Here is a 27667-nt window from a genome sequence, read left to right on the forward strand (position 1 = left end):
ATTGTATGGTGGTTATGCAAGAGAACACCCGTCTTCTTAGGAAATACACACTGAAGTATTTAGGGATATGGAACAATGTTTACAACTTATTTTCAGATGAATCAGAAAAAAAATATGTGCGTGTGTATGTGTGTGTTGCTAAAATAGTTAGGGAACTGGTCAACTGGGTGGCTTAGTCAGTTAAGTGTCTGACTCTTGATCTCAGCATTGTGAGTTCAGGCCCTGCATTCAAGCCCTGAAAAAAAAAAAAAAAGTTAAGGAACTCCCATATTCCCTTCATTTAATTTTACCAATTGCTCACATTTTGCTTCATTTGTTTTACCATTCTTCCCCATGCTTGCTCTTTTTCTGCCCTCCACCCCCCGCCAAGGACATATGGTTCCTTAATTCTTCTTGGCAATTTGGCTGATAAGTATTAAATTTTATAAAAATCAAACTTTGCAAACAGAAAACATGATATAGAAGCTGTTTCTAGAGGTGCCAGGAGAGTGGAAGAACATGTTTCAGGCTCATTGCTACCCAGCCAGAAACATATCCAAGATTCATACCCTGGAATTTGTCATTGAAGGCACCACTGCTGCCCAAAAAACTAGATCATTCTGTAATGTTGCTGTTGCCTAGCAGTTCCCCCACAGTCCTCCTTTGGGTTACTCTTGATATAGAGTATTGGCAGATTGTGTCTCGTTAGATCATATACCCATACCCTAACTGTAAGGAAGGTAAGAAAGTAAGAATTTGCCAGTTTCAGCTTCAGAGTGAGAGGCAGACTTTAAGGCAGGGAATTCTCCAGTCATCAAGGGGAAGACAGATGCTGGTTGAAAAAAGGTGACAATATTCACTAGAGTTCACTTTTTTGCTGCCCCTGTCCAATAGTAACATGAAGTCTTCTTTCCGTATTTAATCCTACAGAAGAAAAGATTAAAATGTGCTCATTCCCTCCCTAAAATGATGATAACCTCAAATCCCATTGGTAGCTGAAACCAGCTTGAATCTTTATATGGTATTCAGTTTTACACATAATGTAAACTAGAAAAATTTTTTGTTTTCCATCCCTATGATTCTTGATCGGCTGATTTACGGGACCTCTTCTGGTCCCATCATGATCCTGTCTCAGAATTCTGTAACCCATGAGTAAACTGCAAAGTTTAACCACCACCAGCATGCCCAGGAAGAAAGGGATGAGAAAGAATATAAAACTAGTTTAAAATATATGCATAGCAAAACAAGTGAGAAAATTAGGCAGATTCTATAACCTTTATTTCTTCAAATAGTCATAGAGCTATAATTGATATTTCTAACCTCCATCCTCTACCACCTGTTTCACGTTGTATTGCCTAGAGCAAGAACTCCAGCTGGTCAGGCATTACCTGTTTGAATGACCCAAATCTTCATTCCCAAGAGATTCAAGCCCTTGATGGTCTTGCACCATAAGATTGGTGGAGTCTTCCATTAACATTACCACTGGATATGGCGTTACTAAGAGTGACCCCAAGGAGATCTGTAAGTCCCGCAGTCTTAATTTCCAATTCAGGAGAACTGGTATGTCCCCTGACAGAAGCATTTCTCTCATGCACACCAGACCTAAATTCTAAATCAGCTGATCAAGAATCATAGGGATGGAAAACAAAAAATTTTTCTAGTTTGCATTATGTGTAAAACATACATTTCCCACTTCCATCTTGGAACCTGTACTTTTGCTGTGGAAAAAATAAGACTATATCTTTGTTGCTGACTTAGAGCACACCTTGTAAAGTAGTATCTTAACCTTGGAAAATCTTCCTGCTAGCATTATTACTGAGTTTTCAATAGACATTATATCTCCTTATAAGACCACCTGCTTCTGAGTGATGGAATAAATAAATGATAAGACCAATGAATCCCACAGACATCAGTTCATTGCCTTAACTCTTTCATCATGAAGTGAGTTTGCCAGAAGCAATATTACATGGGATAACATGATAGTGTGTAAGATAGTTAAGGGTTATGGATGGTGGTATGGTCTGAGGCATGGTGTGCAGGGATATTGAATGGTACCATCAGACAGCAATTATCCAAAAACTACCATATATCCCACTTCAATTCTAGGCATCCTACCTCCCAATAAATGCCTTCATTTTCACATAAGAGAAAGGCTGTGTCAATAAGTGTCTAAATTCAACAATTGAAAATTAAACCTGGTTTCCAGCCATTTATAGTTGTAGGAAGCCAGCTGATGGTTTTCAGTTCACAGCTCCAGTCATAGTCATTGCCCAAAACAATTCATTGAAGTGTGTTCATTATATTTTTGATCATAGTTATTGCCATAAAGATGAGATTTGGTTGAAGAAAAATGTGTACAAAACAAATGATGGATTTAGTACTAGGTATCAGAAAGCAAATTTTTTAAAGTAAATGATTGGAAATAATAATTTCTCAGTTTAATTTTTCTCCAAACAAGGGAGGGTTCAAAATACCATATTTAAGTTCCTGAATACAGATCACAACTGTAGATCACTAGCTACCAATCCAATGCATCAACTAGCTACCAATCCAATGCTTCTGATGTTTTCACCAGGTGATCATCCAGCTTGTGTTTGAAAATCTAAGAGCACAGGAAATTCAACCTAACCTGAGACCACCTTAATAGCTAAAAAGTTCTCTTTGGTAAATGGAATTTCTTGTCACTGTAATTTACACCCTTGAAACTAATTTCACATCTTGAAGTCTTTCATATTTCATTGTTAATGAAGTTTCTACAAACATACATAATCTTCCATATAGAATGTGAATCAAAGTCTATTAAAATGCCTTAGGAATATATTGTTATGTATGCCAAGATATGCTCTCATCCAATTTTAATGAGAATGATTTTTTTTTATTAAGTTGAAGTTGAGGAGCTGCTTCCTACAATAACTTGGGGGTATGTGGTCTTCCCAGATACTAAAAATCCATTGGATGAATGACTGCTTTCTTACTCTGGAGAAAGAATTGGCACCTGTAGTTTATTTGGCAGAAATTTCAAGTAAGATTCACTAGAAACAACCTGAGATGGGTATTTGTGTGTGATTTATTGGAACACAATCAGAAGAGACAGGGAGGGGAGAGAGGAAAGTAGGAGAGGCAAGAAATTATGCAAGAATGGGCTTTCAGGTTAAATCTAGTTTCAGCTTCATCCTACAAGAAGTTGGGGAGTATAAAGAACACTGCAGGACCTGTCTTGCCTTGAAGCAAGGGAGTAGAATTTTTGTACCTTTGCCCCAATCATTTGTTGGCCACAGTTCATGAAATGGGAGGTTGGTAGAACTCCCAGGAATTTCTAGCTCTAGAAGCTTCAAGCATACAAGAGAAATCTTCCAAAGAAAGTTCTAGGTATGGCCCATTACTCCAAATATCTATGGCAGCTGGTCAATGGACACAAAAATCAAAGTGGAAGAAGGGAGCTCAGAAGATCTAGGCAGAGCATCAAAAATGTCTGCCAAGGTCTACCTCTTGTACTGTTCGACCCATGTGCTTTACATATTGGATTCATTCTATCTTGTCACAACTTCTCCAGGATTCTGGTCAATTATAATTTCTGGCAAAATGTAAGAAATGAGCTGGGGCGCCTGGGTGGCTCAGTGGGTTAAAGCCTCTGCCTTCAGCTCGGGTCATGATCCCAGGGACCTGGGATCGAGCCCCGCATCGGGCTCTCTGCTCTGCAGGAAGCCTGCTTCACCCTCTCTCTCTGCCTGCCTCTCTACCTACTTGTGATCTCTGTCTGTCAAATAAATTAATAAAATCTAAAAAAAAAAATTTATAAAAAAAAATGTAAGAAATGAGGATTTGTGAGATGAGCTATAGCCTCTGCTACTGTGCCTGCAACCCAAGGCCATCAGTGATATTCACCATCTCTCTCCTCTACCATCCAATCTAGATTCTCCTCATCCTCAGGTACTGCTTCTGCTGGTGTAGGTGGTTTTTCTGGTGGGATGACTCAATCCACATCTTGGAGGAACCTGAGATCCTGATTACTATTCCCTTATCAACTATAGTTCCATTTATAGTTAAAACTGCCATGAGAGTACCAAGAGATTCCTTAGTGGTCATCTAAGTGCTGAACATTTCTTTAAAAAAAAAAAAAAGATGTATGTATGTGTGTATTTATATTTATTTATTGAGAGAGGGTGTACAAGTGTGGGGAGGGGCAGAGGGTGAGGGAGAAAGAGAATCTCAAGCAGATTCCCCACTGAGCACAAAGCCTGATGCAGAACTCAATCTCACGACCCTGAGAGCATGACCTGAGGTGAAATCAAGAGTGAGATGCTTAACCAACTGAGCCACCCAGGCACCCTGCAAGTACTACATATTTCTGCCTCTCCCCACTGTGCAGCAGCAGGCCTGTTTCCTCATGATTATCCAAGTCAATTACCATTGAAACTAAAGTTGGGTGGGGGGGACAAATTCTTCCAAAGGGTTTTAGAGATTGCTGATGACTGGGGCTGCTCCTACTTTCACTCTTTGGTTTTCAAACCAATGCATTATACTGCCTGGGAAATAGCACTATACAATGATTGCTGATTTGAGGGGAGAAGTAAGATGGAGACCCATTCTCACAAAGTCATCACAGCCAGATGTTCATTCTTTACCAAGACACAGTAGCATAGCTAGAGATGTTTTTCAAATGGTTAAAATTCCATTTTCAAAGAAAATTCTTAGCTGCCATGGATGCCATGGCTTAACTGTAGAACCCAAGTACACCCTGACTCTCCTTCTGGAACTTGCTATGGTAAATATGTGGGTAAAATAAATATTGATTTGTAAAATAATAATAACATCTTACAGAACCTAACACCTAGAAAGAATTATAATACATGACACCAATAGCAGTAAGACATGTGGTAGGTAGTAAATGTAATTAAAGGATTCGAAGATCATTGCATTGTACAGAAGAAATAAAAATTCTAATTTATATTGGAGAAATGTATGTTAAAATCTCTTTGATAACATTAAAGGAACAGTAAATCAGTGCATAACTAGTAAGATAATGAGAGAAAAAATAGTAAAAAGAAAATTAATTTTAAAAAGGCAAGAAAAGGGAGAAAAAAGAATATAGAACATATCAGAATGGTAGAAAAGAAATAGTAAGATGATGCCTTTAAACCCAATCTGTCAGTCACTAGATCAAAAATAGAATAGGTAAGTTAGAAGTGAAAAATTTTAAGAACTGAATGTAAATCTTCAACTATATGCCGCTTTCAAGAAATACACCTTAAATATAAAGACACAGCAAAGCTAAAAGTAAATGAATAGGAAAATTACACCTGTAAACAGTAATGAAAGAACTCTGATGTAGTTACACTAACATCAGACAAGATAGTCTTTATGACAAAAGGTTTTACTAAAGGTAAAGATAATATTTCAGGGGCGCCTGGGTGGCTCAGTGGGTTAAGCCACTGCCTTTGGCTCAGGTCATGATCTCAGGGTCCTGGGATCGAGCCCCGCATCGGGCTCTCTGCTCAGCAGGGAGCCTGCTTCCTCCTCTCTCTCTGTCTGCCTCTCTGCCTGCTTGTGATCTCTCTGTCAAATAAATAAAATCTTTAAAAAATAAATAAATAAATAAAATAAAAAGGATGCTAAATAAATGAAAATCTCTTAAAAAAAAAAGATAATATTTCATAATGTCAAAATGTCAGTCTTCCAGAAAGATAAAAATCAGTAGTTTGTATCCTTAACAACATAGCCTCAAATATATATAACAAAAATTGACAAAACTTAAAGAAGTAGAGAAATAACCAGAGTAGGAGATTATGAAATGTATCTCTCAGTAACTGATAAAACAAGCAAACTATCAGTATAGATAAAAAAAGATTCATACTAAGCAATAAACAAATGTTACCTAAGAGATATACATAGAAAACTGTGATCAACAACTTCAAAATATAATTTTTCTTTTCCCCTAGTGCACACTGTGTGGAAATCTTTAGGAAAAGACAATGGCAGTAAGAGTCCAAGATCTGGCCTCTGTAATAGAATAAATAACAGATATAATCATGTCTGTCCTTCCCTCTTGTGTTCCAATTCCACTCACTTATTAAGCGCTGGGGGAAAGGGGCTGTTTAGCTAGAGCATGAAAGTTACCTTTAATTTTGGGTATTATGAGTAAAATGTAAGAGTAGAGACCAGGAGCCATATTTTGGAGGAGACTCAAAGGTCTGGTTTGTTATACTCGATTCCAAAATAGATTATACGTTCCTAGAGGAGAGATGGCTCTAGATGAGGCAGGATTTGGTGGGGGGGGACGTGCAATTAGAAAGGGGAAAGATGAGGAAAAGCCTACCAGGCAAAAGTTCAATACACAGAATTGACACCAAGAAATTCCTGAGACAGAATGTTTTTAGCTTGTCCCCAGAACTTATATGACATTCTAGGCTATGTTCCTCTGCTTTCTTAAGCTATTTCATTGATAGTAGTAACTTCCTTTTTATCTTATTTTTGCACAAGGCATATCCGCTTCAAAAGTATATATAACATACAGAAAAACTCTGGAAAGTTAAACTCCAATGTTAATGGCAGTTATCTAGAAGAATGGGATTTGTGATTTTTTTTCTTTTTGCTTATTTGTATACACTGACTTTCCTAAAGTATGCAAGTAAGTATGGATTATATTTGTAATTCCTTTGTTTCTGCACTACATCACAGTACAAACCTTTTTTTTTTTTTTTTTTTTTAAACGGAAACCAACTTCAAAAGCCCACAGACCTTAGCTTGATTTTGAATCCAAAAAACTGAAACCCCAATCACGCACAAGTCCCGGAACACCATCTTGTGATGGAATTGCGATCATAGCAACCGAATTTTCTCTGTTAGTTGGCATCTGAGAACATGTAAGGCTTGAAAGCATGGTATGACTATAAAGCAATCCTGAGTTTTCATTGTACTAACACCCAAAACTTATGCATTCAGGAAGTTTTGTCTTTCAAAGAAGCCGCTCTGCTCATATCAGTTTTGGAGTTTCTCGGACAAAATAGTCTTCAGAGCTGGTTGAGTAATGCCAAAAGAAAATCAATTTCATTATAATTCATAAAAACTCCTACTTAGTCCACAGTCTTACTCTTCTTTTTGCTCCTTGTCTCACTTCCTTCTTTAGCTAAGTTTTATCCCTTCCTTCTTTGTACTCTTTATTTTTACTGCTACTGTGTTTGACTAAGACTTCAAGGACCTATTGTTGAAAACCTGGGGAAAAGAGTGTGGGAAAGGGTTCTGAGGCTTAATAAAGACTGGGACTTGGGGAGGAGGACTGGGAGGTGGCTGAACAGTTTGATTGTAAGGCCCAAAGGTAAGGTGACATTATAATTTATCACCCCATTCTGGAATACTTTTGAGAATGAAAGGGGACGTGATTAACAATTATGCCAGGTCAACCAAGATATGCAGTTGCCCTGTGGATTTAGAGAGCAAGTCAGGTAAGGCATCTGACTAATATCTGTCCACTTGGGCCGCTTTAGGGCAGAAATGGGTGTAACTGGCCTGGGGCCATAAATGTTAATTGCCGGATATAGAGGATGACTCCTATTTGAGGATAGAGCTGTCATTACATTTGATCATTGATTCATGTTTAATTTGAGGAATCCTCATTCGGTAAGAAACAGTTACATTGAATTTCTTGAAATTACTTCTTGTAGGTTATTAAGATTTTATGACCACTTACACACTTATGGATACTCCTTGGAAATCAAAATAGTTTCTAGGTATTGTAACAGTCCCACCCACCTGCCTATTTTCTGTCACCATCTAGGACTCCATTATAACCCTGGGATTTTCACATCTCCTCTCCTCAAAAGATGATTGAGAGATTAAACAACCAACAAAATCCCTCTAATTGTGTGATCATTCAGTCTAAGTTGTTCCTTCAGTCACTGCCCTAGAGTCTGTTCCTTTGTCTTGTGTTTCCCAACTTTGGAAAAGCTACAAATTCATTGAGTTTGTTGGCTTTCCCACTACAGTTGTTTATTGTGCCAAATCTCCCTCATCCCCATGGGAATTGGCCTATAACAAAAGTGCCCACACCATATGTGTTAAGTATTGCTTTGTTCTTTAAGCTGCTGTTCATCATAACACACATTTTACCCAACTCAAGAAGAAATCTGTAAAGTCCTTCTTTTAATAGTTTCCAAGCTAACTCTCCTATCTATGGTACATACTAAAAGAATGTCAGTACAGCAGAATTCATTCCACAAAAATTTACTGAGCTTCTCTTACTAACAGGGGCACTAGTGAAATACAGGCGCAATCACACGTTTCCTGACCTCAAGGCTCCCACCTTCTTGTAGTGGGTGTCAACAAACAGTCACAGTAGATTGTGCTAAATGCTGGAGCAGAGGAACATATGCACAGTGCTGGAACAATGATGAAACAGAGAGACCTAAGAGATCAAAAATTTTGGTTGCCAGGGAGTTAGGAAAGGCCTCCTTTAGGGAATGCTTGTGTTGGGTCTGGAAGGTTGAATAAGAATTTTCCAGGGGGAAAGAAAGAAAAACAAAAAATTTTGAGCCCTTTCTATGGTTCAGATATATAGATTATTTAATATTCTCCACACATAAAGCTTATCAGATGGTTTTTTTTATTATTCCAGTTTTTACAGAGTCAAAAAAAAAAAAAAAAAGACGAAGCCACTTGTTCAAGGTTACATAGTGAGTGAGCTATGGAGACTGAAGATGCAAACTCTGTACATCTGATTCCAAGATTGCCTGTGTTCTTTCCATGGCACCATACTGCTTTCCAGCAGGGCAGAAGGGCATATGATTAGTAATTTTCAGTGTTGTCTGATGCCATCTATAGAAAGTTCAAGGACAAGCAAAACTTACCTAGGAGGAGAGAGGTCAGAATACTGACTATGTGTGGCGGAGATGTGGCGGAGAGCAGGAGGGGGATTTGGGGGGTGTTGGGCAGGTTTCACAGGTGTATCTAAAAATTCATTAAGCTGGGGCACCCGGGTGGCTCAGTTGGTTAAGCGGCTGCCTTCGGCTCGGGTCATGATTCCAGGGTCCTGGGATAGAGCCCCGCATCAGGCTCTCAGCAGAGAGCCTGCTTCTCTCTCTCCCCATCTCCCTGCCACTCTGCTTACTTGTGCTCTCTCTCTAGCTGTCAAATAAACAAATAAAATATTTTTTAAAAATTCATTAAGCTGTACACATAAGATTTGTGCACTTCGTTGTCTATTAATTATACCTCAAAATGTAAGTAATAACAAATTTGTTCTGTGCTTTTATAGGGCAAGAAAGCTGATCTCTGTGTTCTCACAATGCCTTTTTTTTTTTTTTTTGATTAATAGTCTGCTTATTTTAGATACTTATTTTTCCCCTGAGTAAAATGGATTAATTACAGGTAATGACAGACAGGGCATTAGTCTTGCCTCTCTTGAGCATGGGTCTTTATTATAATCAGCTTCCTAACAATCCTGACTATCAAGATCATAAAACTGTGGATTTTAAGAGATGAAGAGTTGCTTGGTGCCTGGGTGGCTCAGTTGGTTAAGCAACTGCCTTCAGCTCAAGTCATGAGGTCAGGGTCCTGGGATTGAGCCCTGCGTCGGGCTCTGTGCTCAATGGGGAGTCTGCTTCTCTCTGTCCCGCTCCCCTCTATTATGTGCTCTCTCTCTCTCTTTCTATCAGGTAAACGAGTAAAATCTTTTTTAAAAAAGAGAGAGAGAGATGAAGAATTGCTTAGAGGCTTCTATGGGGGCTGCCACAATGGATCTTTTTGAGACTCTGATGAAACCAAACTATAGACCTCCTGTCCGGAAATGTACACATGTACAACATTTTGCATGAGATTCAGAGATTATCACACCATTTAGGACCCACTTAGCAGTCCAAGGATCTCAAATTCAGACCTTCTGAGCTAACCCAATTTTTTTCTTATGGAGTAACAAAATAGGCCCAAGGAAGGAAAGCAGCCTTTATAGGGACTGAGGGAAGACAGAACCCATGGCTTCTGGTGCTCAGATATTTATGCTGTTCACCTCACTGCTTCTTCAGATATCATTAGAGTTCCTTTGCCTCCAGGGCACCTGGGTGGCTCCGTGGGTTAAGCCTCTGCCTTCGTTCAGGTCATGATCTCAGGGTCCTGGGATCGAGTCCTGCATCAGGCTCTCTGCTCAGCTGGGAGCCTGCGTCCTCCCCTTTCTCTTTGCCTGCCTCCCTGCCTACTTGTGATCTCTGTCAAATAAATAAATAAAATCTTTTAAAAGAATAAATAAATAAAATCTTAAAAAAAAAATTTCCTTTGCCCCCAATCTTCCATGTGTGGAAACTTTGAGATGCGAAGAACTTCCATAATACCTGGTATCGTACCCTTACCCTTTGAACTGGAATCACATCAGAAGTTAGTCAAGGTTTACCTTGTACTTACTGGAGAACAGTAGGTACAGAGCTGAGTTGGGGACATTTATCTCTTTTTTCACAGACTGCCTCAAAACCGGAACTGAAGTTAAAATGGCTCGGTGATAAAAGTTTTTTCCTTTCTTTTCTTTTTTTGTTTTAGAGAAATCAACTCTAAGGCATAGTCTATATTTAGACTCTGAAACTTAAGACTTTATTCTTCATTGCTCTTTATAACAGTTAAAAGATCCCATTTGAAATTACTCTGCTCTGTAAATCTTTCAATAGTCTCTGACCAAAAACAATAAATTTCCACCCTGACCCAGGAAATTTGTCTGATCTGTGCCCACTCAGTTTTTCAGTTTGGAACAGGATTCTTACTCCCAATCCAAATAGAAACTGTGAGAAGAGAAAAAAGACCGAGAAAGCCTTTTCTTCTGTGTGAAAGGCTTGATCCTAAGTGGAGCAATCAATGAAAGAAAAGGGCTCAAGCTGCAGCCTACAAATTTCTTCGGGTTTAGTGTGCTCAGTATGAGGTACAGAAATGACATAGACCCGCAGATAAAACATGGCATAGAGCCCACCAGTATACGGTTTCTACCCATAAAGGTTTTCCTAGATACTTGGTAAGCCATTCCTTCTGTACAATCGTCTGCTTTTCTACCTGCATGGATGGACGCTCACATTTATTGAACACTTAATCATATGTCCTAGCTACTGTTCTGAAAGCATATTATTTAATGTAATCTTTACAACTCTTTAAGCTCATCTTATTACTATGCCCATTTTATAAATAAGCAAACAGGTTTTTCAAGGGCCAAGTAACTTGACCAAGGTCAATGAACTTGTAAGTCACGATATTGAGCATCAGATAAAAATACCTGGCTTCAGTAGCTGGGTTTGTTCGTTCTGCTCTGGTGAAATAAATAAGTAGGCATACACTGAAGACTGGGGAATTCATACTGTAGGTTGGTTCCTCAAGGCAAACATTTTTCTGGGTACCGTATTTTTTGTCCACTCAAATCTGCAGCCTTTCTCACTGATGGAAGCCGGATGGACACATGGACCGGACAGGGTCAGTAACAAGGCTGACGGGAAGAGACAGGGCGGGAATGAGGTGGGGGCGTGTTTTCTCTGGGGCCGAGGTAGGCGCCCGCGGGGGTCTCCCCTCCCGGCAGCCACCGCTGGCGCCGCGAAGCTGCTGTGCCCGCTGCAGACCGCCACATCGGCGCGGCCCGCCCCCAGCGCGGTGCGGCCCAATCAGTGGCGCGGCTTGGCGCCCCGCCCCCTCCGCCCGGGCCATATAGGCCTCGGCCTCGCCAGCCCCTGCCCCGCAGTTGTCGCTCGGGCTTCAAGAGTCGAGACCGTGAGGAACGGCGGCCACCGCCCCCTGCGCGTCGCGTTCTCTCCTCCCCACGTACGCCGCGCCGCCCGTCCGCAGCCGCCCGCGGAGCGCAGCCGCGGGCCTGAGCCCCCGCCGGTCTCCTTCCTCGCCTCTCTGTGTCCGCGGCGGGCCGGAGCGATGCGGCTGGGCCCGAGGCCCGCGGCGCTGGGGCTGCTGCTGCTGTGCGCCGCGGCAGCCAGCGCCGGGGACGCCGAGGAGCTGCACTACCCGCAGGGCGAGCACCGCAGCGACTACGACCGTGAGGCGCTGCTGGGCGGCCAGGTAAGGTGGCCAGGCCGGGGGCTGGGAGGGCCGGGCCTCGCACCGCGGCTGCCGCGGGCTTTGTCCCGGGACAAAGAGGGGCGGCCAGGCCAGGCCTGGCCCGGGCGGCCTGACAATGGGGTCCGGGCGGGGCGTCGCTCACTGTCTGGGGGACCCCGAGGCCTCTACCTCTGAGGAAATAGCGCGGCCCGGGAGCCGGATCTCTTCCACCCTCCCTACACGGGCTTGATCGCTGAGGGTGTGTAGGAGGTGGGGGCCTTGGAGAGCAGGTGTGGGTCACCCCCAAATCCCTAGACAGAGAAGGCTTCTGGTAGCCTTTTTTTTTTTTTTCGCCACCATCTTGCCCCAGTGATAGTAATACTTTACCCCTCTGTGTATCGCTTACCCCCCAAAGGAAGAAGTCGATGAATATGTTAAACTCTCCCCCGAAGAGCAACACAAAAGACTGAAGTCAATCATAAAGAAAATTGACTTGGACTCAGATGGCTTTCTCACGGAAAGTAAGGACGTCCTACACAGTTAACAATGGAGAAGACCCTTTGTAGGAGATAAAAGCACAAACATTTAAGCAGGGCTGTTTGTTTCGTGTAGATTGCTCCTGTTGCAACAAATGTGAGGTGTGCGGTGAGAAGGGGAAAGAAGGACATGTTGAGTAGGTTTTATATCTGGAAATCTTTCGATATAGGTCACAAGTATAAATCAGGACTTTCTCCAGTAATACATAATCATCGTTGACTTAATCGATATGTGCAAGTCGTACGCTGACCAAACACCGTATTCCTTATAGGACTTTTATCAATGTCAAGAATATGCCAGAAACCGTCTTATGGCATTTTTTACATGATTTATTGCTGTTTTGATATATGTTTCATTAGGAATTTAAGAATTTCCATCTTTTTTTAAGTAGAAAAAGACCTGTTGCGTATGAATTTATGATAATCACAAATTATTACAGCTGGCAGGGGTCTTAGAATTATCTTATCCACCTCTCTTTGTAGAGCTGAAGATACTGAAGCCCAGAGGGGTAAGTGCCTTTCTAAAATGAGTGGCAAAGCCAGGACTAGAATCCAGATTTCTTGCTCTTAATTCAGTTTTTAATATCCTTCACTTAAAAAAAAAAAAAAAAATCTGAGGGGCACCTGGCTGGCTCAGTTGGTGGAGCATGTGATTCTTGATCTCTGGGTCATGAGTACAAGCCCCAGGTTGGGTGTAGAGCTTACTTTAAAAAAAAAAAAAAAATCTGAGTGCTCTTAGGTTCTCCAGTCAGAAATGAAATGCACAGAATATTAAAAGAATATTCAATTGCTTTGCAACTGTCTTTCCTTATTTCTTAATTCAAGTGGTGAACTCTATCAACTTTCCAAGTTGATTTTCCAAAAAAATTCAGGAGATATTTTGCTATAACTCTTATTTAAATGTTGCTCACCATCCAAGGATTGAAGTTGCTGAAGAGAGACTTGCAAACTAATTGGTAAATTTAAGATGTGTTGTCAGTAAATTTGGTGCCCTCGGGAATATTAAGGTTTTGATTTCTCTAAATAAAAACAAGAGCTTTAGACTCTAGTTTTCCACTAAGAATAGGTCTATCTTTGGTTACACTAGCAAGCACACAGAAAAAATTGATTTGGAAGACTGTGGTTCCGTTTTGTAAAGGCCTGTATATATTCAAATAATTAATAGTAAACTTTAAAAATTTTTAAAGTTAAATTTTAAAAGTTAAAAATTTTTAAAGTTAGGGCGCCTGGGTGGCTCAGTGGGTTTGGCCGCTGCCTTTGGCTCGGGTCATGGTCTTGGGGTCCTGGGATCGAGTCCCGTGTCGGGCTCTCTGCTCGGCAGGGAGCCTGTTTCCTCCTCTCTCTCTCTGCCTGCCTCTCTGCCTGCTTGTGATCTCTCTCTGTCAAATAAATAAATGAAATCTTTAAAAAAAAAATTTTTTTAAGTTAAAATTTTTTTTAACTTTAGAGTTAAACTCTAAACTTTAAAAATTTAAAGTTAAATTTTTAAAGTTAAAAATTTTTAAAGTTGAAAGTTCAAATATTCATTTTACATATAAGGAAACAAAAACTTGAGAGGGCTAACTTGCCCCTTATAATAGAGCTGAAGAATGAACCCATGTTTCTGGCCCCTTTTGCGTTCGGTATTCTATTATGTGATGATGATCTCTTTAAAAAAAAACAGAAGAAACCCTCATTGTACTTGAAGGACCCTTCAGAGAAGTTTGCTAATTTTTATTTTAAAGTCCAGCGTAGTACCTGGTTGCTATAGTAATTATAATTCTGCCTTAATTTAGAGTTTCCGGAGAGACAATGTCTTTACTTTTCTATTCACCTGACCTCCCCTAGACCAATAAAGGGGTAGCACTCTTTAAACCAAATGGTGTATTACCTTTAAATCATATGCTATACTCTTGCCATCCTTGCAGATATTCATGTTCTCCCTACCACCTTTTTTCTATAATACAGTGTAGTAAATATCTCTGAATAGATTTTTTTTTTAAGTTGACCTAAATGCGGACATTAGAGGTTTAGAAACTTTCCCCCATGTCTTCAGGTACCAAGACAGAGAGCCAATTGCAAGATTGGCTCATAATTGCTACCCATAACTTTTGTTAAAATTTCCTCCAGAAGTTTTAAGATGGTCGAAGGACATATACTGTAACAATGTTTCTCAAACTTCAGTCACTTGAATACATTTTCACAATTTAGGCCCTAGCTATTTACCATCTATTATTTCCTTAATATGGTTTTGATTCAGCTCAACATAAAATTTATTTTAAAGAGAAACTTTATATTACTTTCATAAGTGGAAAACACTTTTTTCTATTACATATTAGAATAAATAGGCCATTATTAACATATTTGTACTTCCTGAGAGATCTGTGATAGCTAGCAAACATTATCTGCAATTTTGTGGGTGATAACTTTTAAAAGTCAAGTACTGTTTTGGCCAGTTGGCAATTCATTTAGCAAATAAGTGACGGAGCCAGATACTTTTTAGGTCTTTAGAGTACCTCAATGAACAAAACATACCTGAACTCTGTATTCAAGGAGCTTGCATTCTATTTGGATCACATATTGTTATATTCTTGGGCTCCAAACCACTCTCATGCCTTCTATTCCTATTTCTATGGATACAACTCTCAGTATTTGAAAACACTCAAGGGTGCTCGCTTCGGCAGCACATATACTAAAATTGAAAACACTCAAGGTTGTTTTTTTTTTTCCTTTTAGAGAAAGTTTAGAAACCTTCGCTTCTGTAAATATCAAAATTACTTGTCAACATTCATTTGTGTCTGGGAAATTCTCACAGGCGAACTCAGTTCGTGGATTCAGATGTCTTTTAAACATTATGCTATGCAAGAAGCAAAACAACAGTTTGTTGAATATGACAAAAACAGTGATAATAGTGTGTCGTGGGATGAATACAACATTCAGATGTATGACCGTGTGATCGACTTTGATGAGAATGCTGCTTTGGATGATGCCGAAGAGGAGTCTTTTAGGCAGGTGAGTAGCTGTGCAAAAGCTGTTCCTTTTGATCATATCAGTTCACTTTTCCTTCCTGCATGAATGAGCACAAGACGGTCTGAGGTCATAGACTGGGATTGCCTTGCTCTCTGGGCAATCACTTGTTCCACTTCAGTGGTCGTTTTGATGATTTCCTTTCTAGCCGGATTTTGGCCTCTTATTCTGTACTACCTAAATTATCCTTGCATCTGTTTTTCTCAGTGGCGTCATTTGTCCTCATTTCGAGTTGCTTTTTGGTGTATTTTGAATATGTATCTTGCTATTTAAATTTTTGTTATTATTGAATAGTTTTATATCATAGTTACGAAGACTGTAGAGACCTATTTGCATCTTTTAAACAGATAGTTTTATATAAAATAATGATTACAAATTTTTAATTTTAATAAAATGCACATAAAATTTAACCATTTTAAAGTGTGCTATTCAGTAGTGTTAAGTACATTCACATTGTTATACAACCAATCTCCAGAACTCTTTTCACCTTGCAGAACTGAAATTCTAAACCCTTTAAGCAACAATTTCCCATTCCTTCTCCCCTAGGCCTCTCTGGCAACCACCATTCTACTTTCTGTCTCTGAATTTGACTTCTTGGTACCTCGTATAAGTGGAATCTTACATTTTTTGTCTTTTTGTGAGTAGCTTACTTAAGATACTGTTCTCATAATGTTGTAGTGTGTGTGAGAATTTCCTTTTTAAGATTGAGTAATATTCTATTGTGCATATATACCACATTTTGTTTATCCACCTATTGATGGATACTTGGGTTGCTTCAACTTTTTGGCTATTACGAATAATGCTGCTATGAACATGGGTGTACAAATACCTCTTTGAGACCTTGCTTTTAATTATTTTGGGTATACATCCCAAAATGGAACATCTGGATCATATAGTAATTCTATCTTTAATTCTTTAAGGAACTATCATATGGTATTCCACAGAAGCTGCACTATTTAATAATAACTCATTTTTGAAGATATAGTATCACTATAGTTTTTGTTGATTCTCCTGGTTTAATTTGCCAAAATTAAAAGATGTCTTGTTCTAATGCTTCTTAAACAGAGGTGAGGAAGCCCATTTTTATTTAGGAATTAATAAGAACTTTTAGTGATATGTAGGAACTTTTCAAGACAAAGGACTATAAGCTAAAGAAATTGCTATTTCCATACTTCTATATTTCAAGGGTAATTATAAAGACTTTCTAAATTTAAATTCAGATTTTATTTTATTAGAGCATGAGAGAGCATGCGGGGACAGGGACAAGCAGACTCCCCCCTGAGAGCAGAGCCTGACTCAGGGCTCGACTCCAGGACCCTGAGATCATGACCTGAGCTGAAATCAAGATTAGATGCTTAACTGACTGAGCTACCCAGGCACCCCATTATAATAAGGACTTTCTGAAAAGATACATTTTTATATGTGGAAAAAAACAAAACCAAACACCTTGTTGCAAACTGTTATTCCCCAAATATTAGTCAAGCTTGGAAAACATTGAGCTTCTTCCATTCCTTAATTTACCCATTGTAGTACCTACCCCTTAGTTTTTGTTGTGGCCATATTTATCATTATACAGGCTGTTTATTTTAGAATCATGTTGGCCACTTGAACTCTATAGCCATCACTAACACAAAGCGTATTGCTTTTTCTGCTAATGATCATTCATCTGCCACCATTGTAGAGCTTAAGGGCTTCAGCCTTGGAGCCAGTCTGCACAGCTTCACATCCAGCTGTATAACTTAAGAGTTGTGTAGCTGTGGGTAAGTTATTAAACTTCCTTATGTCTCAGTTTCCTCATATCAAAAAATGAGGATAACAATAGTATAGAGGAATAGTAATATATTTATTTTACTATACTATGAAATATCCTGTTCTAGCAGTTGGGCTGGTAAACAGGTGTGTGTTGATTGAAGAGCATATTGTTGAAGAAAGCATGTGCGATCCACCTAAGTTTACATTTAATATTTAATATATGATTAGCTTTTTAAAATTTTTGTAGCAGGGGGCGCCTGGGTGGCTCATTGGGTTAAGCCGCTGCCTTCGGTTCAGGTCATGATCTCAGGGCCCTGGGATCGAGTCCCACATCGGGCTCTCTGCTCAGCAGGGAGCCTGCTTCCCTTCCTCTCTCTCTGCCTGCCTCTCTGCCTACTTGTGATCTATCTCTCTCTCTCTCTCTCTCTCTCGGTCAAATAAATAAATAAATAAATCTTTAAAAAAAAAGATTCCTTTTCACTTTCTTTCCTCCTTATTTGGGTTTTCATCTTACAGCAGACTGAAGAGAGTAGAAATCAGTCTTTGTATTACTTGGTGCTAAAAAAGAAACAAATGATAATGAGATTTGGAATTTGTCTGTCTAGAGATATCCTGTAGGAATTAATCTTAAAAGCACTATTCAAGTTCTGAGACTTTTCTAAAACCAAACCATGGTATGGTATTATAACTTCCCTGCTAGGTAACAAGAGAGACATTAAATACAGTATTTTAAAATCTTTCTAGAATCAGATTATAATTGTGTCCTTTTTTTCTTTTGGCACTCCAAAAATTTAATGACTATCCCATCAAAACATGAGAAATGTGTGTGTGTGGTTTCTTGAGTTTCCTTATTCTTGGGAGGTTGTGATTAGTGACAGATGGTGGTGTTGAAAAGAAAATCTTCACTTTGAAGAGATATAGGACTCATTAATATAAACGACTTATGAACAGTTTTTGTTTTTAAAAAAAAAAAAAGTCTGGTTCTAATACTGTGTTCACCACAGTACTCAGTACATGTTGATTATAAGACTGTACGTTTTAAGAATGAATTAGTTAGATCTTAATAGTGCTAGGGAATTGATGGATCCCTAAAATGAACACTTCTCCATGGTAGTCCTATTGGTAATTCTCTGACAACCCATCTCTACATGCTTAAGATTCTCTCTCTCCCTCTCCTTCTGCTCCCCCCTTCTCATACTCTCAAATAAATAAATAAAATAATAAATATTAAAACAAACAAACAACAATTTGATGCTTGAATTTTATTTTTAAGCTTCCATGTAGAGAGTAGAGAACCTCTTGTGCAATGAAGTTCCTGAAAAAGCATTTCTTTATGTAATGATGAACAATTATAGTCAGCACTTTAAAGCAGGATAATTAAAGTTTGGGGACCTACCTGGCAAAAGTTCAGTTGTTCTAACTCCCAAAGCCAGATGCTGAATGTGCATGTACAAGCAATATTTATTTATGTAAGGTACAACCTAGCATGTGACTAATCAGAATTTTTAAGACCTATACTTTGTTGTGGCATCATCTGTTTCCTCATGTAAAACCATTAGTCTACCAAAAGATGGCAGTTTTGTGCTTCTCAAGTTTCTATTGATATATAAAAATAAATGATTATTGTCGTTTCCTCCTTTTTACTACTGTATGTAGCACTTTCTACTCTCCACTAGAACACAGAATTTTTACACAGAAGGAAAAAAAGTGTGCTGAGGTTTTGTGGAACTGACAGCCTTTTTTGTTGTTATCTTTGCCATTTTGGAAAAACAGTCTTTCTGTGTATTGGCTTCTTTAATTTGAATTGCTCTTTAATTGTTTTCTTTAAATGACCACGAATAAAACTGCTTCTTAAAATCTCATTATTTAATTTTATTTTAAAAATTTGAGAAATGTGAACCAGAAAACTACTTTCCTTAATTTTTTTAAACAACAATCTGGGCTTGCTGAAAGAGATCCTTTATTTCCATAGGCAAATTTGGCCAAATTCAGCTCCTGCTGCTGAAACATGGACCTTTTTGCTCCAAACTGAAGGGTTCTTTCATAAGGAAATCTAAGCACTTAGTATTTTGAATAGTGGTTTATTCAAAAAGAATTTGATTGACTCAACAAAGTATCTCAAATTCTTGTTTGTATGCTTCTCCCCTTGTTAAGCCCCTGAACATCAAGTATAAATTATTTGGTCTAGTTATTTGAAATTAAGAAACGTTAAGTTAAAAGCAGCTATTTAGAAACAAGTTTGTTGTTTTTCTGTCATGATTTGGTAAGTATAACTGGTTAATGGAAACTAGATGGTCTAAAAGATGAATTCTTTGGGGGAAGACGTGAGCCTCTCCGCCGTAAATCGGTCATTGTAAAAGTAGTGTTCAGTAAATGACCGCCACCCAACCTCTATTCTAGAAAACTGAAAAGAGTATTTCTTTTCAACAGTAAGACACATAAATTAAAAGCTCCTAAAATATTTGAAACTGTGTGGTTTTTTAAATGTGCTATTTAGTACATACAGTTTATAGAAAGGAGAGTTTTTTTTTTTTTTCTTTCCCAGAAATGCTCAAAATGGAATTTATTCAGGATTAGCAATATAGCACTATTGGCTTCCAAGGCTCTTGATTACAGAATTACCTTTGAGAAATGCATTAAAAGCAGCCTTGTCCGTAATAGCTGCTACTTGATTTACTACTTAAGCATACTTTACAAAAAGAGAAAAAGGAAGATGGGTGTGAGAAAATAGAAAAGTGTGTTTACTTAATCTCAAAATAGGTCTTCAGTTTTTGATGTTTATGCCTGAACATACATAATTATTAGCACTATAAAGTGACTACCAAGAATAGACTTCCAAATATAACATACATATATCAAAAGTATTCTCATAGAAGGACTGTTTTTCTGAAACCTACTAACATTTTTGCAAAGTCATTACAAGGACCAGAAACAATTTGAAAATGGCATATCAAGAATTAACACATAGTCTGGATTTACTGTTTTTTGGGCATTCAAAACAGCTGAGATTGTTATAGAAGAGAGTGTACAATACTGTAGAAGAACAGGGAGAATCATAGTCCAACTTATTTTGCTGTATTTCTGACATACCTCTCAATAAATCATTTAATTTCCATTTTCTATCATGTAATATGTGACATATTACATTTTTTAAATGATCAGGTTTACTAATTTGATAAGAGCCCTCATCCCAGTTGCTTTATAGAGATTTTTACCCTGATTTTATAGTTGAGGAAACCAGAGAGGTTAAGCAGTTTGCCCTAAGTTAGGCAAAATGCCCTTACCACAGCTGGTAAGTGGCGTTGCTGGAATTCAGATCTGTGTCTCTGACTCTGCAGTCTATTTATATTGCTTCTCATAAATATGTGTGATTTTTCTAATGTACCTTCAAGGGGATAATGTGAAGATAAGATAATATATGAGAATGTACTTTAGATTTCACATAGTATGTAATTTTCAAAGTATGTATAATGATGTTTCCATGTGGATGAGACCTTAATCATGTTCAATATTTAATTTTCAAAGCTTCATTTAAAGGACAAGAAGCGATTTGAGAAAGCGAACCAAGATTCAAGTCCTGGTTTGAATCTTGAAGAATTTATTGCTTTTGAGCATCCTGAAGAAGTTGATTATATGACGGTAAGGAAGAAACATTTTGAGAGAATTTGTGGGGTGCCTGGGTGGCTCAGTGGGTTAAAGCCTCTGCCTTCAGCTCAGGTCATGATCTCAGGGTCCTGGGATTGAGCCCCGCATCGGGCTCTCTGCTCAGTGGGGAGTCTGCTTCCCCCCCCCCCATCTTTCTGACTATTTGTGATCTGTCTGTCAAATAAATAAATAAATAATTTTTTAAAAAAAAGAGAGAGAATTCTTGGGTGACCAAAACTTTAAAACCTGCTTTTTTTCCTAAGTCATTAATATGAATTATATGGGGCAACCAGAATTTTAAGAGACAGCAAGATCCAAAGTTCTCCTTACTTCAGATAGGGGTGGGAGAGGGTTACTGGTGGTGGGAAGAGGAGTGCTGATGAGGAGGGAAGGTTAGTCTTCCTGGCTGTTTCCTCCCACACAGCCACATTACCTTTATTGCCTGCCTTTTTGTAGCTTTTAGAATTTTCTTTGTTTTCCAATATCAGTAACATCAGTACTTCCTATTTAGTTTATATCACCTCCAAAAACTTTGGTTCTGAGAAGGCTTATCACCTTTGGATCCCCTTTCATGGGGTTTTGGGGGGTGGGGTAGCTCCTACTGACTAATGTGTTTACAGCAAGAGGCCTAGCGAGTCCTCTCATCCCTTCAATACTTGAAAGAAGTACCAGTTCTTCAGAATTTTTGTTGAACTCTAGTTTTAACTCCAGTTAAAACTCTAGTTTTAACAAACATTGATTGAGTCCCTACTATAACTTGGCAAGCTTCTTGAGAGGAGAAACTGTCATGTTGGAGAGTAAAGACTAGTATAACAAATAGCTTTGTAGGAAATAGACTAAACATTTATATTAAGGCTTATTGTCTAGCCTCAGCCTCTAGCTGTGTGGCTTGGTTCTTTGGATATTTCAGGGAGGGAAGATGTAGCTTTATGTTAAATGGGTCATGGTTAGAAGCTGCCACTTTGAATAACAAGGCTGTAGAGAACATTTTTCTCCATACTTGAGTGGCAAGACAAGACTATTGCCACCACTTGTGCCATTGAGGCTTCTGATTTCTCCCTTGGAACAAAACATACAACTTAAATTTAGAGCAATGCTGGGCACAATTTGTTTAACTGCCAAAGTTAAGTTGAGACAAGCTAATTGAACTCTACCTAGCATGGCAGGCAGAACATGCTGGATATTGATTCTCAGGGGAATTAAGGAATGATTGAAGACTGGGGAGGGGAATGACCAGTGAAAGCATTGAAATAATTTGGGCATATGCTGTGGCCCCAGAGTTCGATGTGGCAATGGAATGAAATGGACGTGAATAACCTTCTGAAGAAAGCGCAAGCAGGAATGTTGACTGATTAAATAAGTATGAAAAGAGAAAGGAAGAGTCAGAGATGACTCTAAGGTTTTGAGATTGTGTAAAGTGATGAAAATGGTAGTACCTTTGACAGAATGGGGTGTGTCAGCACAACTTGCTTGTGCTGAGTTGGAGTTGATTGCAGTACATAAGAGGTGTGACCATGAAGTGTCTAGTTCAGAGCACCTTCATTAATTCTTATTTACCTTTAATTTGTTCTGCTGTATCACTTTTTCCATTTAAGGATATATTTGATGAAGGGAAAGGCAGGGTGCAAGATCAATGAGGTGATTTTGATTTGGATTAAAAGTTAGAATTTAGAGATACTTTCATTCATGTAGTTTATTTTAATTTATGTAATTTATTTTATGTTATAAATTACATATAAATATAAGTATATACAAATATATACATTTAATTTATGTAATTGTGTCATGTAATTTATTTTAACCATGGCAACATTATTGAAATAAGTCTGTTGTTTCCCAAGAGGATTACTTGAATGGAGGAATAGTCATTGTAGTCAGTGATTCTTAACTTATCTTGGATCACAGACTCCTTTAAAAATATGGAGCAATCGGGGTGCCTGAGTAGCTCAGTAGGTTAAGCATCTGACTTCTGATTTCGGCTCAGGTCATTATCTTAGGGTTGTGAGATAGAGGACAGCACCCAGCCTGCTTAAGATTCTCCCTCTCTACCTCCCCCCACACCCCTCCCTCCTCGAAGTTCGTTCCGTTCACACGTGTATGCGCACACTCGTTCTCTCTCTCTCACACACAAAAATAATAAACAAAAATAAGCAATCTATGGACTCTGTCCCAGAAAAATCACATATGCTCATATACACAAAATATGGGATTATAATTTCAGAAGAGTCTCAGATTCTCTAAAAGTAATCTTTGGATCTCTGGTTAAGATTCCCTGATTTCTATATATAAAATCTGTAACATTTGATTTCTTAAAAACTAACAATTTGTATTTAAGTGTTATTTCATACAGATAAAAAGGAAGCCCTTGGGTTTGGCTAGAATTGGAGACTTTTGAGAGTGTATTTTCATTACAGTTGTGATGCAAGAATCCAGGTTTGAAAGGTATTTGGGTGACAACAGGTAGTGAGGAAATGAGAATAGTAAGCGTAACCTATAAGAGACCTGGCATGGAAGCAAAGAAACCAGGATGGTAATTAAAGAGTGCAGGGGACTTGAATGTGTTTAAAGGCATAGAAGAAGGAGCTAACAGAAGAGAGTAGAGCCTTAGGAGAGGCCACAGTTAGGAGTGAAAGAAAGCACTCAAGAAGTAAGAAAGGGTGGGAAATCAAGTAAGACCCTTGAGGGCTTCACCCTAGAGAAGGGGGAAAGATAACTTTAACTCCTGAGGTTGAAGAGAAGGATGAGAGGAATAGGCATAAAAATAGAGGTAATTAAAGGGGAGAATGCAATGCTGGTAAACAGGCATTTCAGAAGCCTTATACCTTGTTTGGAAAAATGGGTACATCTTTGCCAAGAGAGATATTTGGAGAGTGTTTTGATAAGACTCAAAGTGGAGTTTCCAAAAAACAGCTTTAGAGTATGTGTTAGGGAAACTGAGGCAGAGGCAGACTTCCAAACTGCAGTGAGAGCCCACTGAAATGGGAAAAAATTAATTTTAAGGGTTAGGTGTGTATTTCTCTTTCCCTTTCTTTTAGACTTTATGATTCTGGAATAAAGGAGAACATGATATGGGTCTGCTGTGCAGGGTGGAGACTGGCAAAGTAAGAAAAGGTAGAAGATATAGGAAGGTAATACGGAAAGAACTGAAACAGCTGGCCATTAAACAGGTCATCTTGGGTCCAGTGTAACTAGAAATCGTAAATCTTTGGGTTAGAGAGGATTGGTTGATAAGCCATGATAGAATGAGGAACAGATTTGGGGCAGTTTGGGGTGGATGGGGTAGATTTGGTTGAAGAGGAAGCAGGGAGGTATAGGTTTATGGGGGACTGGCACCTTTGATTTAGATCTGGAGGCAGAACAATAGTTCTGTGCAGAGGGATCAGAGATAAGGGTTCTTTTAGGGATGTTAATGGAGTGGAGGAAAAGTGAAGTTACGGAAGACCAGGGTAGTAAGAGGTGTCCTTCTGCAGAAGGGAGGGGAACATGCAGAAATTTAAGAGTTTGAGATTAGTGCCCAGGTTGTTTAGGAGGGCACAGTTGAGTTCGTGATAGCAGAAGCTTCAAGATGTTGAATTCAGTACTTCCAGTTTTTTGTTTGTTTGTTTGTTTTTTAAGATTTTATTTATTTATTTGACAGACAGAGATCACAAGTAGGCAGAGAGAGAAGAAGAAGCAGGCTTCCCGCTGAGCAGAGAGCCCGATGCTGGGCTCAATCCCAGGACCCTGGGATCATGACCTGAGCTGAAGGCAGAGGCTTTAACCCACTGAGCCACCCAGGTGCCCCAGTACTTCCAGTTTTATTCCTGCCTCTAAATTCCACTGTTCAGAAAGATTGCCTTGCAAGAATGGACAACAAAAATGAGTATTGCTAAGGAAGTTCCATAATGGAATAGATGGTAGTGGGAAAATTTTGTGACTTAATTGTTTTATTTTTGGTTTTTTATGAACATGCAATAGGAATTTGTCATTCAAGAGGCTTTGGAAGAACATGACAAAAATGGTGATGGGTTTGTTAGTTTGGAAGAATTTCTTGGTGACTACAGGCGGGATCCAAGTAAGTACCCTGGGTGTGTGGAAGGAGGGGGGAAAAGCCTGGAATTAAAGAAGAAATGATTTGAGAGGCAGTGTTGCTCACTGTGAGCTGTATTTGACAGGAAAATGGAACAAGAAGGGGTATGCATGATTTCTGCTTGTTCTGCCAAGTTAAATGTGTAATACATGCAAAACAGCAGGACTCCCAGCTTATGTGAGAATGCTGTCTCACTCACTCTTAGTTCCATGTCAGGATTCAAAGATTTTTCTTCCTTTTCGAACAAGTATAATGTAATTCTCAATTCAAATGGGTGAGGAAGTAAAGGTTGATATTTTTAAACAAAATCCTGTACCTTTGCATGTAGATCTTAAAATAAACAAAATACTACAAATACTGGTGTAGAAGGTGTCTCACTGAGTGTTTAAAATTTGAGGATTTTGCATATGCAGCTTTTTCTGTTCACAGCTGTCTTTTCAGAATTGTTGCTTAAAAGCATCACTTACTGTGATTTTCACTTTAAAATTAAACATGGTATTACTTTATAAGCACACGTAGGAAACTTTATATAGTCCCACGATGTACATAAAAACATTACCCAGCTCAACTGTGGGGAAAAAATCTAGATACCAGAACAAGTAGCAGCAGTTAACAGACTTACTGGTTTGTGATAATACGTATCGATTTAGAAACTCTGAGCTGTTTAGACTTAAGTGTCACTTTTGAAAATTCTGTAGTGTGTACCTATGTCAGGACTTTTTAGATAAGTAGATCTGTTTTGTCAGGCTTCCTTTATAGTGAGGTTTAAGTTCATTTCCTTTATTCTAGGGATGTACTTCTCATTGGCTACATGTTACATTCTTGTGTATGTATAGTATGTTTTATTTTTGCTATTAAGCAGCAAATGAAGATCCAGAGTGGATACTGGTTGAGAAAGATAGATTCCTGAATGATTATGACAAAGATACTGACGGCAGGCTTGATCCCCAAGAGCTGTTGTCTTGGGTAGTACCCAATAACCAGGGCATTGCTCAAGAGGAGGTGAGTGTTACAAAAGGACTGTATATCCCCTTCTTTCTCCCCCAAGTTAGGTGCAGCTGGTAGGAAAGAAAGTGCAAAGACAGGCCAAAGAAAGAAGGAACAGAGTTGTTTATTTGTTAATTTGGCTTAACCTTGAGATATCCTAAATAGGATTTGAGTGGGGAGGAGGCAGAGCCTAGCAGAAATTAAGAAAGAGGATAATGAGAAAAGCTATAGATAGCCCTGGTTATAAAATGTAGCGTTTTGAGATACACAGACAGTAATGAGTACTTGGCATACCTGAATGATTGTTGACAAATCAGATCACATTGAAACGTGAACATCTTGCTGAAAATACTTATTATACTTGATTTGTTTTGTTTTAAAGGCTCTTCACCTAATTGATGAAATGGATTTGAATAGTGACAGAAAGCTCTCGGAAGCGGAGATTCTGGAGAACCAGGACTTGTTTCTTACCAGTGAAGCTACAGATTATGGCAGACAGCTTCATGATGAATATTTCTATCATGATGAGCTTTAATCCCTGGGTAGATCAGAATAGAATACTGTCTTCTTTTATAATTTGTTACCAGCTTTACTTTTGTGATAAAATATTGATATTATATTTTACACTCAAGTCTTACCACAGTCAAAATTATCTTAAATGTAGATTGTAATTTTGGCTTTTTAGAAGAAAAATGAAACAAAACCTGGTATTTATTTCAAAATGTATTGAAGAAATAAAACAATATTGTGCCATATGACAACAAAGTCTTTCCTAAATATTCCATCTGTTTAGTACTGTATTGTGGGATATTTGAGTTCTATATCCATACTTGAAAAAATGGAGGATTTTAGAGATGCCTGAACAATATTATTTAAATAGTATGTGACTGAGCTATCAGTTTTTCTTTTCTTTTAAGTAGATTTAACTTGGGAACTGACAAAAAGGACATTGTTTTTAGATTTAGCATTTTGTTTTAAAACCTTTAAAGGAACCTTTAGAAGGACTTATACCTCACATTTTAATGTTGAGAAGTTCTGCTTACTTTTAAAATGGTTTCTATAAAGGGTTTTATTGTATGAAATAGAACTTTATATTTTTGCATATGTATAGATAGTAATTATATTTAATGTGTAACAATAGCATTATGGTGTGTGGAATTTGACATTGTCCAGAACTCTTCATTTTTGACTGATTAAAAATGAAATGTCCTATCTTTCTATATGTTTTGTTTGTTTTTCTTTCATCTCCCAGATAAACCTAGAATTTAGAATAGGTTTTGTTGAATTATACATTATCTTACCTTATCCGTTCCTATATTTGTGTAGTGACTGCTCAACAACCTTGAATTATTCTTGATGCATATTGTTATTTTGTTTTTTTTTCCTTTTTGATAAGAGAATCATGTTACAATTGCATGTATACCTGACATATTTCAGTAGCTGTGTAACAAATGTGGTCTTGCTGTTTGATGCTAGAAATAATCATAAGAATTACACAGGTCAGCACACCTGGGTGGCTTAGTCAGTTGAGCCTCTGCCTTTGGCTCAGGTCATGATCGCAGGGTCCTGGGTTCAAGCCCCAGGTCAGGCTCACCACTCCAGCCCCAGGAGTCTGCTTCTCCATCTCCTTCTCTCCCTCCCCACCCCTGCTCATCCTCTCTCTTCTCTCCCAAATAAATAAATAAAATAA

The 27667-nt window shown here is 38.5% G+C and overlaps 1 protein-coding gene across 2 annotated transcripts; it reads left to right on the top strand.

The window, feature by feature from the left end:
* The first annotated feature begins 11643 nt into the window (after window positions 1-11643).
* On the top strand, window positions 11644-27197 carry RCN2 (reticulocalbin 2). Of its 2 annotated transcripts, none has more exons than XM_032342355.1 (7): window positions 11644-12003; window positions 12398-12503; window positions 15313-15509; window positions 20802-20915; window positions 24879-24975; window positions 25850-25992; window positions 26360-27197. In XM_032342355.1, the coding sequence occupies exons 1-7, from the start codon at window positions 11860-11862 to the stop codon at window positions 26510-26512; spliced, it is 954 nt and encodes a 317-aa protein (XP_032198246.1). In that variant the 5' UTR covers window positions 11644-11859; the 3' UTR covers window positions 26513-27197. The 2 variants fall into 2 exon arrangements, with proteins under 2 accessions (XP_032198246.1, XP_032198247.1); XM_032342356.1 differs by having other exon boundaries at window positions 25853-25992.
* Window positions 27198-27667: the final 470 nt, after the last annotated feature.

Source organism: Mustela erminea, chromosome 5 (assembly GCF_009829155.1).
Source record: "Mustela erminea isolate mMusErm1 chromosome 5, mMusErm1.Pri, whole genome shotgun sequence".
Lineage (NCBI taxonomy): Eukaryota > Metazoa > Chordata > Mammalia > Carnivora > Mustelidae > Mustela > Mustela erminea.